The sequence below is a fragment of the Pistacia vera genome, unplaced genomic scaffold (assembly GCF_008641045.1).
Source record: "Pistacia vera cultivar Batoury unplaced genomic scaffold, PisVer_v2 Contig58, whole genome shotgun sequence".
Lineage (NCBI taxonomy): Eukaryota > Viridiplantae > Streptophyta > Magnoliopsida > Sapindales > Anacardiaceae > Pistacia > Pistacia vera.
In genome coordinates, this window is record NW_022196423.1 from 857,146 (window position 1) to 872,629 (window position 15,484).

At 31.8% G+C, this 15,484-nt stretch overlaps 1 protein-coding gene and 1 pseudogene across 1 annotated transcript in view; both read right to left on the bottom strand.

Annotated features, from left to right (window-relative positions):
* Positions 1-14,637, bottom strand: LOC116109408 (annotated as a pseudogene).
* LOC116109439 (short-chain dehydrogenase RED1-like) overlaps positions 13,539-15,484 on the bottom strand; it is a gene marked incomplete at its 5' end in the record, with an annotated part of 25,745 nt that continues 23,799 nt past the window's right edge. Inside the window, 2 exons of the mRNA XM_031395650.1 lie at positions 13,539-13,580; positions 14,658-14,999. Coding sequence (XP_031251510.1) covers positions 14,666-14,999 — 334 coding nt within the window. The remainder of the gene's footprint in view (positions 13,581-14,657; positions 15,000-15,484) is intronic.

Consider the following 15,484-nt stretch of genomic DNA (forward strand, 5'->3'; position numbering starts at 1 on the left):
GATATTTCAGTAACTGTATAATGTTTAAGTGACATTTTGAGATGGATAAAACAGACAAGTCCAGACAATGCAGAACTCAGCCTTTCATTGCTTTTCTGACAATAAAATCTTTAACAAAAGTGGGCATATGGTATACAATTGCCATGATGGTGGAGTATCGACCGGAGGAGAACCAAGCTGGGGGGTTGTTCTTCATCACTGCCGCTACAGTATCCTTTGCAAACACTTCTGCAGGGGTCGACTTTGATGTCTGTGAAAAGTATGCTCTCTCTCTGATAATTTCTTCAAATGGCTTGTATAGCTTCCATTCAGGCATCCGGTTGTAGTTGGAAACGGCAGTCTTTCCTATGTTGGATGTTATAGCCCCAGTACGACATGTGAGGTGAGGGCGTCAATCCAAATGTCTTAGTTCCAGTCTGCATTAGACATCAAATTGTGAAGATATAATTTCAAGAGGTTTATGAGCACACAAAGTGATCAGCCCTATTGAAATCACATCTTTCGTGGAATATATCTACACCAAAAATCAATTTAATCTAAGGTACATTCATTCGGCAACAATGAAACATGGAAAGTAACAGATTCACATACTAAAACAAAAGAAAGGTATGTTGTAATCTTACAGATATTTTCATGACGTTTGTGTGTTATTAGAGCTACAAGATTGGCGAAACAGAATGGTATCTGTGATATACAAACCTCAAAGTCAGTCAGTGAATAAGAGCACATTTAGTTGCTGTTAAACCCAGCCCACGGTGCAGGAAGGTATGCACTAACACTTCCGACATTTACAATCTTTCCCTTTTTCCTGGATGCCATGTGGGGAACAACCTTAAACCATCCTCAGAGACCTAACAGAATAGTATCAGTCATGAGGGGGAAGAGGATCTTGGAGCACTAAATGATTGCACACACAATAGGAAATGATTCCTCAGACAGAGAACTAAAGAACACCATTCAATAGCAAATGCTAAAGGACTAAGCGCATGAGATATGAGCTGCTTTCAGAATGCAATATACCAACATGAACTTTAAATCTACCAATTCTAAGTACACAGATAACACGGCTCTCAGACATCAGCAGTATTTTCTACACTCCAAAACCATTCTCAATTGATTAACTTACCTAGTTTAGTTAGAATAGTACGATTGACCCAAACCATCGCAAGATCTTGTTTTCTCCGTAAAATCAATCTCAATGATTATCTTACCTAGTTCAGATTAATGCAGTGGAGTTCCATATATTATACAGCAGAAGTGCAGAAGCATTTTTCTTTACCGTCATGCAAATCTCAGTGAAGAACTACTTTATACAAGTTCAAAATGACAAAGTTGGTAGAAAGTGGACAAAATCAGCTCAAAACTATCTTTTTTCTCCCCTACTCTTACGGTAATAGTTCATTCTGAAAATGTTATCAACAAAATGATAAAACTATGACCTCATGCGAAATACATTGAATCCAATTACTTATGCAATTCAAGTAGAAAACATAGATTTATTTAGATACTAGTTTCCCGAAAGGCAAATCGACCACATAATAAAATTTTCACTTGGACATGAAGAAAGAGACATTCAATAACAGCTGGCGAGAAGAGGCTCTACAAGCTCAAGAGTAAAGAATAATCACTAGTAGTAAATCAAGGCAAAAATATATATTAGTTCAAGTACGACAAAATGAAATTTGTAAAAGAAAAAGTTGTAAAGTTCTGTTTTTCCTTGCAGAGTTCCCTGGTACAACAATGTTACTTTCCCTTTCAACTACTATATATTTTTTCTCGTTGTTTGCATTATCGTGCAAACCATTGACTTCTTTATTTCTTCATAATCACTCCACAATTATATGCAAGATTCTCCATTGTCAGTTCCAGACCTTACACACACATAATCACACAATTTACAGTAAACACTCCAATTACGTAATTTTTTCTTCTTTTGGTACCAAAAACCGTCCAATCTATCTCACGAGATCAACAAGTTCTAACTGATGCACTGCTAGAACCTATGACCTTGGTAGCTAGATAACTAATTGGATAGCCATCGGATATATATCTCAAGTACATCACTCAGAGGGATACACAATTCTGACAAAATCACGGCTTAAGTTTCAATTACACATCACACCGTTCAATATCTCTCGTATCTAAACACCCAAACAACAAACCTAAACACAAAACTCATCTGCAGCCATCTTTAACATCCAGCTATTGATCAGAATAATAATCATTATTATAATAGCACCAAATTAAAATCACAGCTTAATCTTTTAATTACCCTTAATAGTATTCAAGTTAAAATCTTTTAAGTAGCAATCTAACTATAAACACAAACTAAAAATTAAAAAAAAAAAAAAAAACCCACCATGATCATGAACACCAATCCAAAGAAACAACCACAAATATAATCAAACAAATTATAATGAGCACCAAATTCAAACTTCGCATAATAGCTATTCTAAATTTAATCCATTTAATAGCAATCTAAACATTAAATTCCAAAAAAAACACTTGCAAGGCAATGAAAAATCTCAAAGTTCAATTTTTACAGCCAATCCAAATCCAATTAAATAATAACTTAAAATTACCATAAACATGGTGTTGAAAGTTTGCTCCATGGCTGACAATGGAAGCTCAGCAAGCGGGCCAACACATTGAACTCCAGCATTATAACCAAAACATCAATTTTTCCGAACTTTTCAACAACATTTGACACACACTATTCACACTTTCACCGAACAACATCAAGTTCTTGAGGAAGAACCTGGGGTCTTGTTCGAGGTCAGACATGGCTGTCGTGGACCTGCTGGTAGCCACCACCCCACCCTTTTGCAGCGAACTCACGTGCCAGCGCGTGGCCTATTCCCCCTGAGAACAGCCCGTGATTAGCACCACGGATGCTGCTGATCTTGAGGCTCCATTAAATGTGTGAAAAGTGGGGGAAGTTTCAAAGTTTCAGGCTTTGTCGTTGAATTCGAGGAGAGGAAGAGTGAGTTTCCGCTTACAAGGAGGAAGATTCAGATTCAGTGAAGATGACCATTTCAGACTTTCAATTACGGGGACGATTGTGGGCCGAATTGGGCCGGTTATTATGTGTCATTGTTATTTTACTCGGATCCGGATCTTTGTAACTTGTTTATTTTAGGGGATATATCTAGCCCCCCATATTTTATTAAGTAATACTACAGTCATCGAGTAGCGCAACCGAATTCTACACTAAATGACGTAATAAAATCCTGACCATTGATTAATTTAACTTAATATTATCGCCCGTCAGAATTTTCTTGTCATTTGGTGCATGAATTCAGTGTATAACCTTCAGGTTTGTATCTTCTCGTATTTTATTTTTAAACCTCACCTACAAGTTAGATAAGGTAAAATTACTGTTTTTGTTTTTTATCTATATTTACCGATTTTTGTAATTTTTTTGTGGGGATGGGTCCTCGCTTGTCCCCACCGATTTCGGGGAGGAATTCAAGCTAAATTTTCGAGGACGAGGGGTGGGATGGGATGAAAACTCTTCCCGATTGTATTTGGGAAGGGTGGTGATTGCCATCTCTGCCCCACCCCATCCCATCCCCAACACTAAAATTATTAATAATTATTAAATATTTAAAAAGAATATTAGTATTTAAACAAATAATATATATATATATATAACCTCTCTATATCATATCGTGAGCAAACTATTTTATTAACAATTGAACATTTTAAATTTGATTGTGTTTAGAAATTTGAGTTTATTGAAACTTTAATTTTAATAGAAGTACATTAATGGTATTTAATTTTTCATTAATCTTTAATGTATATTAATTTTTTTTTTTTTGTACAATTAAAGATAAAGCTTTTAAATGTATGTTAATTATTAGTAACGGTTGAATGTAATCAATTTTTAATGACTTGGATAGAACAATATCTTATATATACCTAAATTTACATTTTGCAAAAGGTCATTAAAAATTATAAAATAAAAATAATTTATTTTTAATTTGGATTGGTCCATGTGAAGGATACTCGTCCATTTTGGGGATCCCGCCTCATCGCCGAATTGTCCAATCCAAGGATGGGGACACGGATGGAGATGCTATTTTATTTGGGGATAGGATGGGGATGACAATCCATGCCTCAACCCGTCCCTTTACCATCCCAATTGTAAACTACTGTAACTATAATACTTTTGAAATCCTTGCAAGAAACACTACATTGAGGGTGAAGACCCCATTTAAGATGAATCTCTCCTCTCTCTCTCTCTCTCTCTTTTTTTTTTTTTTTTTTTTTTTTTTGTGTCTATAAATATAATAATGTTTTTTTTTTTTATTTTTTTTTTTTATGTTTTTTTTTTTTTTTTTTTTTTTTTTTTTTTTTTTTTTTTTTGTTTTTTTTTTTTTTTTTTTATTTTTTTTTTTTTTTTTTTTTTGGTTTTTTTTTTTTTTTTTTGTTTTTAATGTTGTTTTTTTTGTTTTTTTTTTTGTTTTTTTTTTTCTTTTTTGTTTTTTTTTTTTTTTTTTTTTTTTTTTTTTTTTTTTTTTTTTGTTTTTTTTTTTTTTTTTTTTTTTTTTTGAGTTTTTTTTGTTTTTTTTTTTTTTTTTTTTTTTTTTTTCTTATCGAACTTATTATATTTCATCACTCAATTAACTAACAAAATTTCAAAAAAAAAAAAAAATTATAGATTTGACATAAAATTTCTTCATTAATCTTCAATTTCGGAACCAAGATCTCTTGGATTAATATATTGAACTTCAAATATTCTACTTGAATTTGTATTATATCAGAATTTTTTAAACATATTATATATTATAATAAATATATCATATATATATTATTATATAGAGCAATATTTATTCCCAACATACATGAGTCATCTACAAAAGGATAGATTCGGGGTGGCATTGGCAATGTTTTCCGCTAGTATAAAGCTCAACGCTTATTCAAATGTTTGAGTAAAGCAAAGTTTCTGTGTCCATGAATTTCCTGGCTTACAGGCAGGAGGTATATAGGATTTTTAGTGAGTGGTTTAAAATATTAAATGATAATTTCAAAAAAATTTTATGGGTCAATATGAATTTAATGGAGTCAAAATTGAAATATTATAAATATAAAACTTCTTTTTGATTTTTTTTCAAATTTGAGTGGGTTCAAGAATCTAAGTGAGGTCAAATATAAATACTATAAATATAAAACCTTTGTTGATTTTTTGCAAAGTTTAAGTGGTTCAATTGAACCCATATGTTATAGTGTGGGTTACGTCCTTCCCACTAGGAAACTGATAGTCACGAAAAGAGATATGGGTAAATGGTTTTTTGTGCAACTCTTTTATTTTGTTATTTTTTTTTTCAATTTTATGTTTTAAAGGGTGACTAATAGTCAAAGTGGGTGGTTAAAGATCACTATCTTTTGTGTGGCTACATCCCTACTACTAGGGAAACCGATGGTCATGAAAAAGTGATCTGGATAAATGGTTTTTTGTGCAACTCTTTTATTTTTGTTATTTTTTTTCAATTTTATGTTTTAAATGGGGACTAATAGTCAATAAGTTGGGTGTAAAGATCACTACTCTTTAGTGTGGCTACGTCCCTACTACTAGGGGAAACGATGGTCATGAAAAAGAGATCTAGATAGATAGTTTTTTGCGCAACTCTTTTATTTTTGTTATTTTTTTTCAATTTTATGTTTTAAATGGGGACTAATAGTCAATAAGTGGGGTGTAAATATCACTACCCTTTAGTGTGGCTACATCTCTACTACTAAGGGAAACCGATGGTCATGAAAAAGAGAAATGGGTAACGGTTTTTTGTGCAACTTTTTTATTTTTTTTCAATTTTATGTTTTAAATGGGGACTAATAGTCAATAAATAGGGTGTAAAGATCATTACCTTTTAGTGTGGCTACGTCCCTACTACTAGGGGAAACCGATGGTCATGAAAAAGAGATCTGGGTAAATGGTTTTTTGTGCAACTCTTTTAACAAAATTTGCATTAATCTTCAATTTCAAAACCAAGAATTTCTTAGATTAATATATCAAACTTAAAATATATCTACTTGAATTTGCATTATATAAGAATTTGCATATCTCTAATAACAAGTAATACTGTATTTACCTAATAATTACATGAATTCATCTACAAATAGATAGATTTGGGTGGCATTGGCAATGTTTTCCACTAGTATAAAGCTTCACTGCTTATTCAAATGTTTGAGTAAAACACAGTTTCTGTGGCCATGAATTTCCTAGCTTCTAGGCAGGGACGTAGTTAGGATTTTTAGTGAGTGGGTTTAAAACAATTAAATTGATAAATTTAAAATAAAATTTTATGGGGTCAATATGAATTTAGATGGAGTCAAAATTGTAAATATTATAAAATATAAAACATCTTTTTGATTTTTTTCGAAGTTTGAGTGGGTTCAATATGAATCTTAGTGAGGTCAAATTGTAAATACTATAAAATATAAAACCTTTTTTTATTTTTTGCAAAGTTTAGGTAGGTTCAATTGAACCCATATGTTATAATGTGGCTACGTCCCTGCCACTAGGGGAACTGATAGTCATGAAAAAGAGATATGTGTAAATGGTTTTTTGTGCAACTCTTTTATTTACGTTATTTTTTTCTTTTTTTTTTTAATTTTATGTTTCAAAAGTCAATAAGTGGGTGTAAAGATCACCACCTTTTAGTGTCACTCCGTCCCTACTACTAAGGGAAACCGATGGTCATGAAAAAGTGATCTGGGTAAATGGTTTTTTGTGCAACTCTTTTATTTTTTTTCAATTTTATGTTTTAAATGGGGACTAATAGTCAATAAATGGGGTGTAAAGATTATTACCCTTTAGTGTGGCTACGTCCCTACTACTAGGGGAAACTGATGGTCATGAAAAAGAGATCTGGGTAAATAGTTTTTTGTGCAACTCTTTTACTTTTGTTTTGTTTATTTTTTTTCAATTTCATGTTTTAAATGGGGAGTAATGGTCAATAAGCGGGGTGTAAAGATCACTATCCTTTAGTTAGGCAAGTAATGTTTAGCCTCGTTATTTTTCTTATTTTTTTTATTTTTTATAGGGTACGTATAATAGTATTTAAATATATTATTAACCATGGTTTTTAAACATTTAAAAGTTTTAGGAAGAATTTATAAACATATTCATTATTTTACTCAAGATCTTTAATCTTTTAATGTCTCATATTTTTATGAAGTTATCAACTGTAAAAGCACTTAAAAAAACTAATATAAACGTTTTGTTTGATTTAAGTTTTAGTAATTTCCTAGTTACATAATCGTTTTTTCATTTAAAATGTAATTTATAAAAGTTTTCCAAAATACAAAACTTGAAAAGAAAACAAAAAAAGAAGATTAATAAGAAGAAGAAAATGAAGAAAGAAACTAATAAAGAACTCTCCAAAAGAAGAACCATGGGCTTTAATCTACTTTTGAAATTATGCATTTTGATTTACCTCAATTTCTTTAAATTTTTTTGGTAATTGCATCCATAAAGCTTTGAAATAAAAGTATAGTCGAAAGATATTCTTTCTTTCTTTGACAACTATACCCTTAGTTAAAGTAGAAGATGAGGGTTAAAGAAAAAAATGGCGAAGGCAAAAAATCATTTCCCTTTATTTATGAGCCGAACTATTGACCCCACTAATGGACTAAAGAAGTCTCAATTCTTAAAATAACTTTAAAATTATTATTTTTTTTTCTCATGGCACACAATAAATTCCATAAATGCCCTTCATTCCATTTTTTTTCTTCATAGGGACCTATTTGAATTGATATTAATTCAATAATAGAGTTTGGTGGAAAATCAATTGAATTCTTTCTTTGCACCCGAGAAATTATTAATTAACTTAACTACCTTTGGGTGGTCAAACGGTTCAATAGAGACTCTTGAATGTATTACGTAAGAGGTCTTGAGTTCGAATATCTCATTGGGTGCTAATAGGGGTAGCCACTGGAGCTTTTATTCGGCTCGTAATTTCAGGATTCCAAGAGATTAGTTTAGGTGTGCATAAACTTACTTGGACTCCCCCAGTCATTAAAAAAAAAATATTAACTAACTTTAATTAGAGTTTGGTAGGAAATTCATATCTTAGTTAAAAAGTTCTAGAACATTATTTAAATTTCATTTTTTTTTCTCACGGCACCCAACAAATTCCATAAATGCCCTTCATTCCATTTTTATTGCTTCATAGGGACCAACTTGGATTGATATTAATTCAATAATAGAGTTTGGTGGAAAATCAATTGGATTCTTTCTTAGCACCCAAGAAATCATTAATTAACTTAACTACCTTTGGGTGGTCAAGCGGTTCGATAGAGACTTTTGGGTATATTACGCAAGAGGTCTTAAGTTCGAGTCTCTTCTTGAGTGTTAATAGGGGTAGTCACTGGAGTTCTTATCCGGTCGATAATTTCAGAGTCCTTGAAGATTAGTTGAAGTGTGCATAAACTAGTTCAAACACCCCTAATCATTAAAAAAAAAAAAAAATTATTAACTAACTTTAATTAGAGTTTGGTAGGAAATTCGTATCTTAGTTAAAAAATTCTAGAACATTATTTAAATTTCATTTTTTTCCTTTGAATTTTCAGGTCAATTTTTTAGCTGACCATTGAATAAGATCGAAAACTAACCAAATTGCATTGATTCTAACCACCTCAAAACTTGATTAATTTTCTCAAGAAAAATCAATTTTTCCGGGAAAAAAAAAAACAATAAAAAAAGTCACCTTCTAGACTGAAATTGGAGATTGGAGATGTTCAGTTGTTGCAGGATAAAATTGGACTCCATACAGTTGAACTTTAAGCTACTTGATGGAACTGAATTGGACCCTTTAGTTACTTTCTTGAAGACACTGTGGCTCATCTCAAATCTTCTCTAGTTTCTCATTGGCTAAAGGCTGCTCTGAATAGTGGTTAATGCTATGTAATTTTGTTGTCTGTGCATTGTTTAATTTCCTATTTCTGCATACTTTTTCAGTGTATTATTTATGGGTAATGAAAACTATGGTTAACTGTGAATTCTGCAGCTTTGACATACCAAAAGATTAATTACTGTTTTTGTTTTTTATCTATATTTTACCGATTTTTGTAATTTTTTTTTTGTGGGGATGGGTCCCCGCTTGTCCCCACCCTATTCGGGGAGGAATTTAATCTAAATTTTTGAGGATCGGAGGGAGTGGGGATGGGGATGAAAACTCATTCCCGAATTGATTTTGGGGAGGGGTGGTGATTGCCATCTATATATATATATATATATAAGTTCAACCTGTCTATAATCATATCGGTGAGACAAACTAATTTTATTAACAATTGAACATTTTAAATTTGATTGTGTTTAGAAATTTGAGTTTAGTGAAACTTCAATTTTAATAGAAGTATATTAATGGGTATTTAATTTTTCATTAATCTTTAACGTAATTATTAATTTTTTTTTTTTACAATTAAAAGATAAAGCTTTAAAATACGTATGTTAATATATTTAGTAACGATTGAATGTAAATCTATTTTTAAATGACTTGGATAGAACAATATACTTATATATATATACCTAAAATTTAACATTTTGCAAAAAGGTCATTAAAAATTATAAAAATAAAAAATAATTTATTTTTAAATTTGGGGATTGAGTCCATGTGAAGATACTCGATCCCCATTTGGGGATCCCACCTCATCGCCGAATTGTCCAATCCAAGGATGGGGACACGGATGGAGATGCTATTTTATTTTGGGGATAGGATGGAGGATGACAATCCATGCCTCAACCCGTCCCGTTTACCATCCCTAATTGTAAACTATTGTAACTATAATACTTTTGAAATCCTTGGCAAGAAACACTACCTTGAGGGTGAAGACCCCATTTAAGATGAAATCTCTCTCTCTCTCTCTCTCTCTCTCTCTTTTTGTGTGTCTATAAATATATAATAGTTTCTTATAGACTTATTAATATTTCATCAACTCAATTAACTAACAAAATTTCAAAAAAAAAAAAAAAAAATTATAGATTTGAACATAAAATTTCTTTCATTAATCTTCAATTTCAGAACCAAGAATCTCTTGGATTAATATATTGAACTTCAAATATTTCTACTTGAATTTGCATTATATCAGAATTTTTAAAAAAGTTATATATATATAATGAGCAATAATGTATTCACCAACAAATTACATGAGTCATCTACAAAAGGATAATTCGGGTGGCACTGGCAATGTTTTCCGCTAGTATAAAGCTCAACTGCTTATTCAAATGTTTGAGTAAAACAGAGTTTCTGTGTCCATGAATTTCCAGGCTTATAGGCAAGGACGTAGATAGGATTTTTAGTGAGTGAGTTTAAAATAATTAAATTGATAAGTTCAAAATAAAATTTTATGGGGTCAATATGAATTTAAATGGTGTCAAAATTGTAAATATTATAAAATATAAAACTTCTTTTTGATTTTTTTTCAAAGTTTGAGTGGGTTCAATGAATCTAAGTGAGATCAAATTGTAAATACTATAAAATATAAAACCTTTGTTGATTTTTTGCAAAGTTTAAGTGGGTTCAATTGAACCCATATGTTATAGTGTGGCTACGTCCTTGCCACTAGGGGAAACTGATAGTCACGAAAAAGAGACCTGGGTAAATGGTTTTTTGTGCAACTCTTTTATTTTTGTTATTTTTTAATTTCAATTTTATGTTTTAAAGGGGGACTAATAGTCAATAAGTGAGGTGTAAAGATCACTACTCTTTAGTGTGGCTACATCCCTACTACTAGGGGAAACCGATGGTCATGAAAAAGTGATCTGGGTAAATGGTTTTTTGTGCAACTCTTTTATTTTTGTTATTTGTTTTTTTTCAATTTTATGTTTTAAACGGGGACTAATAGTCAATAAGTTGGGTGTAAAGATCACTACTCTTTAGTGTGGCTACGTCCCTACTACTAAGGGAAATTGATGGTCATGAAAAAGAGATCTGGGTAAATAGTTTTTTGTGCAACTCTTTTATTTTTGTTATTTTTTTTCAATTTTATGTTTTAAATGGGGACTAATAGTCAATAAGTGGGGTGTAAAGATCACTACCCTTTAGTGTGACTATATCCTACTACTAAGGGAAACTGATGGTCGTGAAAAAGAGATATGGGTAAATGGTTTTTTGTGCAACTCTTTTTTTATTTTTTTTTTCAATTTTATGTTTTAAACGGGGACTAATAGTCAATAAATGGGGTGCAAAGATCATTACCCTTTAGTGTGGCTACGTGTGGCTACGTCCCTACTACTAGGGGAAACTGATGGTCATGAAAAAGAGATCTGGGTAAATAGTTTTTTGTGCAACTCTTTTACTTTTGTTTTTTTTTGTTTTTTTTTTTTTTTTCAATTTCATGTTTTAAATGGGGACTAATGGTCAATAAGTGGGGTGTAAAGATCACTACCCTTTAGTTAGGCAAGTAATGTTTAGCCACAGATTTTATTTTATTTTTTTGCTCCTGTCTTCTATCTTAGATAGGGTACGTATAATAGTATTTAAATATATTATTAACCATGGTTTTTAAACATTTAAAAGTTTTAGGAAGAATTTATAAACATATTCATTATTTTACTCAAGATCTTTAATCTTTTAATGTCTCCTATTTTTATGAAGTTATCCACTGTAAAAGCACTTAAAAAAACTAATATAAACATTTTGTTTGATTTAAGTTTTAGTAATTTCCTAGTTACATAATCGTTTTTTCATTTAAAATGTAATTTATAAAAGTTTTCCAAAATACAAAACTTGAAAAGAAAACAAAAAAAGAAGATTAATAAGAAGAAGAAAATGAAGAAAGAAACTAATAAAGAACTCTCCAAAAGAAGAACCATGGGCTTTAATCTACTTTTGAAATTATGCATTTTGATTTACCTCAATTTCTTTAATTTTTTTGGTAATTGCATCCATAAAGCTTTGAAATAAAAGTATAGTCGAAAGATATTTTTTCTTTCTTTGACAACTATACCCTTAGTTAAAGTAGAAGATGAGGGTTAAAGAAAACAAATGGCGAAGGCAAAAAATCATTTCCCTTTATTTATGAGCCGAACTATTGACCCTGCTAATGGACTAAAGAAGTCTCAATTCTTAAAATACCTTTAAAATTAATTTTTTTTTTCTCATGGCAGACAGTAAATTCCATAAATGCCCTTCATTCCATTTTTTTCTTCATAGGGACCTACTTGAATTGATATTAATTCAATAATAGAGTTTGGTGGAAAAACAATTGAATTCTTTCTTAGCACCCAAGAAATTATTAATTAACTTAACTACCTTTGGGTGGTCAAACGGTTCAATAGAGACTCTTGAATGTATTACGCAAGAGGTCTTGAGTTCGAATCTCTTACTGGATGTTAATAGGGGTAGTCACTGGAGCTCTTATTCGGTCCGTAATTTCAGGATCCCAGGAGATTAGTTTAGGTATGCATAAACTAACTCGGACTCCCCCCGTCATTAAAAAAAATATATTAACTAACTTTAATTAGAGTTTGGTAGGAAATTCATATCTTAGTTAAAAAGTTCTAGAACATTATTTAAATTTCATTTTTTTTTTCTCACGGCACCCAACAAATTCCATAAATGCCCTTCATTCCATTTTTATTGCTTCATAGGGACCAACTTGGATTGATATTAATTCAATAATAGAGTTTGGTGGAAAATCAATTGGATTCTTTCTTAGCACCCAAGAAATTATTAATTAACTTAACTACCTTTGGGTGGTCGAGCGATTCGATAGAGACTTTTGAGTGTATTACGCAAGAGGTCTTAAGTTCGAGTCTCTTCTTGAGTGCTAATAGGGGTAGTCACTGGAGTTCCTATCCGGTCGATAATTTCAGGGTCCTTGAAGATTAGTTGAAGTGTGCATAAACTTGTTCAAACACCCCTAATCATTAAAAAAAAAAAAAAAAATATTAACTAACTTTAATTAGAGTTTGGTAAAAATTCGTATCTTAGTTAAAAAGTTCTAGAACATTATTTAAATTCATTTTTTTTCCTTTGAATTTTCAGTTCATTTTTTAGCTGACCTTGAATAAGATCGAACTAACCAAATTGCATTGATTCTACCCACCTCAAAACTTGATTAATTTTCTCAGAATTCATTTTTTCCGGAGAAAAAAAAACATAAAAAAAGTCACCTTCTAGACTGAAATTGGAGATTGGAGATGTTCAGTTGTTGCGGATAAATTGGACTCCATACAGTGAACTTTAAGCTACTTGATGGAACTGAAATTGGACCCTTTAGTTACTTTCTTGAAGACACTGCGGCTTATCTCAAATCTTCTCTAGTTTCTCATTGGCTAAAGGCTGCTCTGAATGGTTAATGCTATGTAATTTTGTTGTCTGTGCATTGTTTAATTTCCTATTTCTGCAACTTTTTCAGTGTATTATTATGGGTAATGAAAACTATGGTTAACTTTGAATTCTGCAGCTTTGACATACCAAAAGATTAATGACACCCGTTATAAAGATTGATTTATTGATATTTCACATATGTAAAACACAGGTTTCATATGCGAATTCATATTTCAGGAAGAAAAAAAAGACATATAGTTTAACTTGTACAAATTTCACGTAAAAAAAGATGAACTCGATAATGTCATTTATCTTTCATCATTCTCCTTGCAGAAAGTCTTTAACAAAATTTGGCATACAGGAATATATTTCCACGAGAGTAGAGTACTTACCGGAAGAAAACCAAGTTGGGGGCTTGTCCTTGAACAAACAGCCAGAGTCTTCCTTCAATATTTCTGTAGGGGTTGCATTTGGTGGTTCTTTAAAATATGCTCTCTCCTTGATAATATTTTCAAATGCTTGTATAGTTTCAATTCAGGCTCCGACTGTGTTTCCTTCCCCTTTTTCCTAGCTGCCATGTGGGGAACAACAGCTTGAATCATTCTCATGGCACCTATATATTTCATCAGTGAACTTCAAATTAATATCAGATGGGGAAAACCAAATGCTAAACAAAGCAACAGTAACAAAAATAATTAAAATTTGGTTGAAGCCACTACTAACACAAACGTATTAATGCAAATATGGGTTCCTCATTTTTACCATAAATTAACCATAGAGAATATATATCCATTATAAACCATATCAATGGTTTAGGGGATGACCTGAATCCTGATCATGGTGTCAATTATAAACCTAGACACATTTTCCTGTGGGTTTGATTCTCTATCATATGATGAATCCTCGTTGTAATAAAAATAATTATAGTGATCGTTTTCAACTTATGAACTCTAGAAACACATTAAATAAATAAAAACCAATTTTAAAGATGAGTTCTATGGAAAGTGATCATAACAGTAATAACAAAAAAATTAATAATGAACACAAAATTCAGAGAAATCATATATTATAAGCACCAAAATTATTGACGTCGACTGCATTCTGGATAGCTGATAATGGAAGCTCGGCAAGAGGGCCAATGCAAAGGACTCCAGCGTTGTTCACCAAATATCAATTCTTCCAAAATTTTCAATAACATTTGCCACAACATTCTCCACACTTTCATCTGAAACAACATCAAGTTCTTGCACGAAGAACCTGGAATCATTTTCAAGATCAGCCATGGTTCTTTTGGACCTACTTGAGGCCACAACAATGCAGCCTTTAGAAGCAAACTCATGAGCCAATGCATGGCCGATTCCTCCCTGAGANACTCGATATGTCATTTATCATTTCATCATTCTCCTTGCAAGAAAGTCTTTAACAAAATTTGGCATACAGGAATATATTTCCACGAGAGTAGAGTACTTACCGAAAGAAAACCAAGCTGGGGGCTTGTCCTTGAACAAAACAGCCACAGTCTTCCTTGCAAATATTTCTGTGGGCGTTGCATTTGGTGGTTCTTTAAAATATGCTCTCTCCTTGATAAGATTTTCAAATGGCTTGTATAGTTTCAATTCAGGCATCCGACTATAGTTGCCGGCCGCGACATTTGCTATGTTAGACTTAATAGCTCCCGGGGCGACGAGGGTGACATGAATCCCAAAAGGATGGAGTTCCGATCTGCATTATTAGACATCAATATGATTAACTTGTGAGAAAGACTCTGTGACAACAGATTCTATCTTGAAACTTTTTGTATAACGCTAAGGGGGTGTTTGGTTCAGAGAATGTTAGATTACTGGAAAGAAAGATTACCTTGAAGATTACTGAGAATCTTTAGGAAAATGTGTTTGGTTAATTGGTGGGTATGTCATATTAATATATTTGGTTGAGAGGAATAAATTGGTGGGTATGTTATTTAAATTACTGAATTGTCCTCTAATTAAATATTATTATTATTTGGATTACTATAACGCCCCCTACATTTAAAAACTTAGCAAAAACAACCCCATAATAAAAGTTTTGAAAATCAACAAAACACCCCCCACCAACCCAACCACTGTCAGCCACTGGCAACCATCGTAGGCCGTCGGCATTCGGGAACCTAACGGCGCACGGAAGGCCGAAAATGGTCGCCATACGCCAATATGTCCATTTCTGGCCAG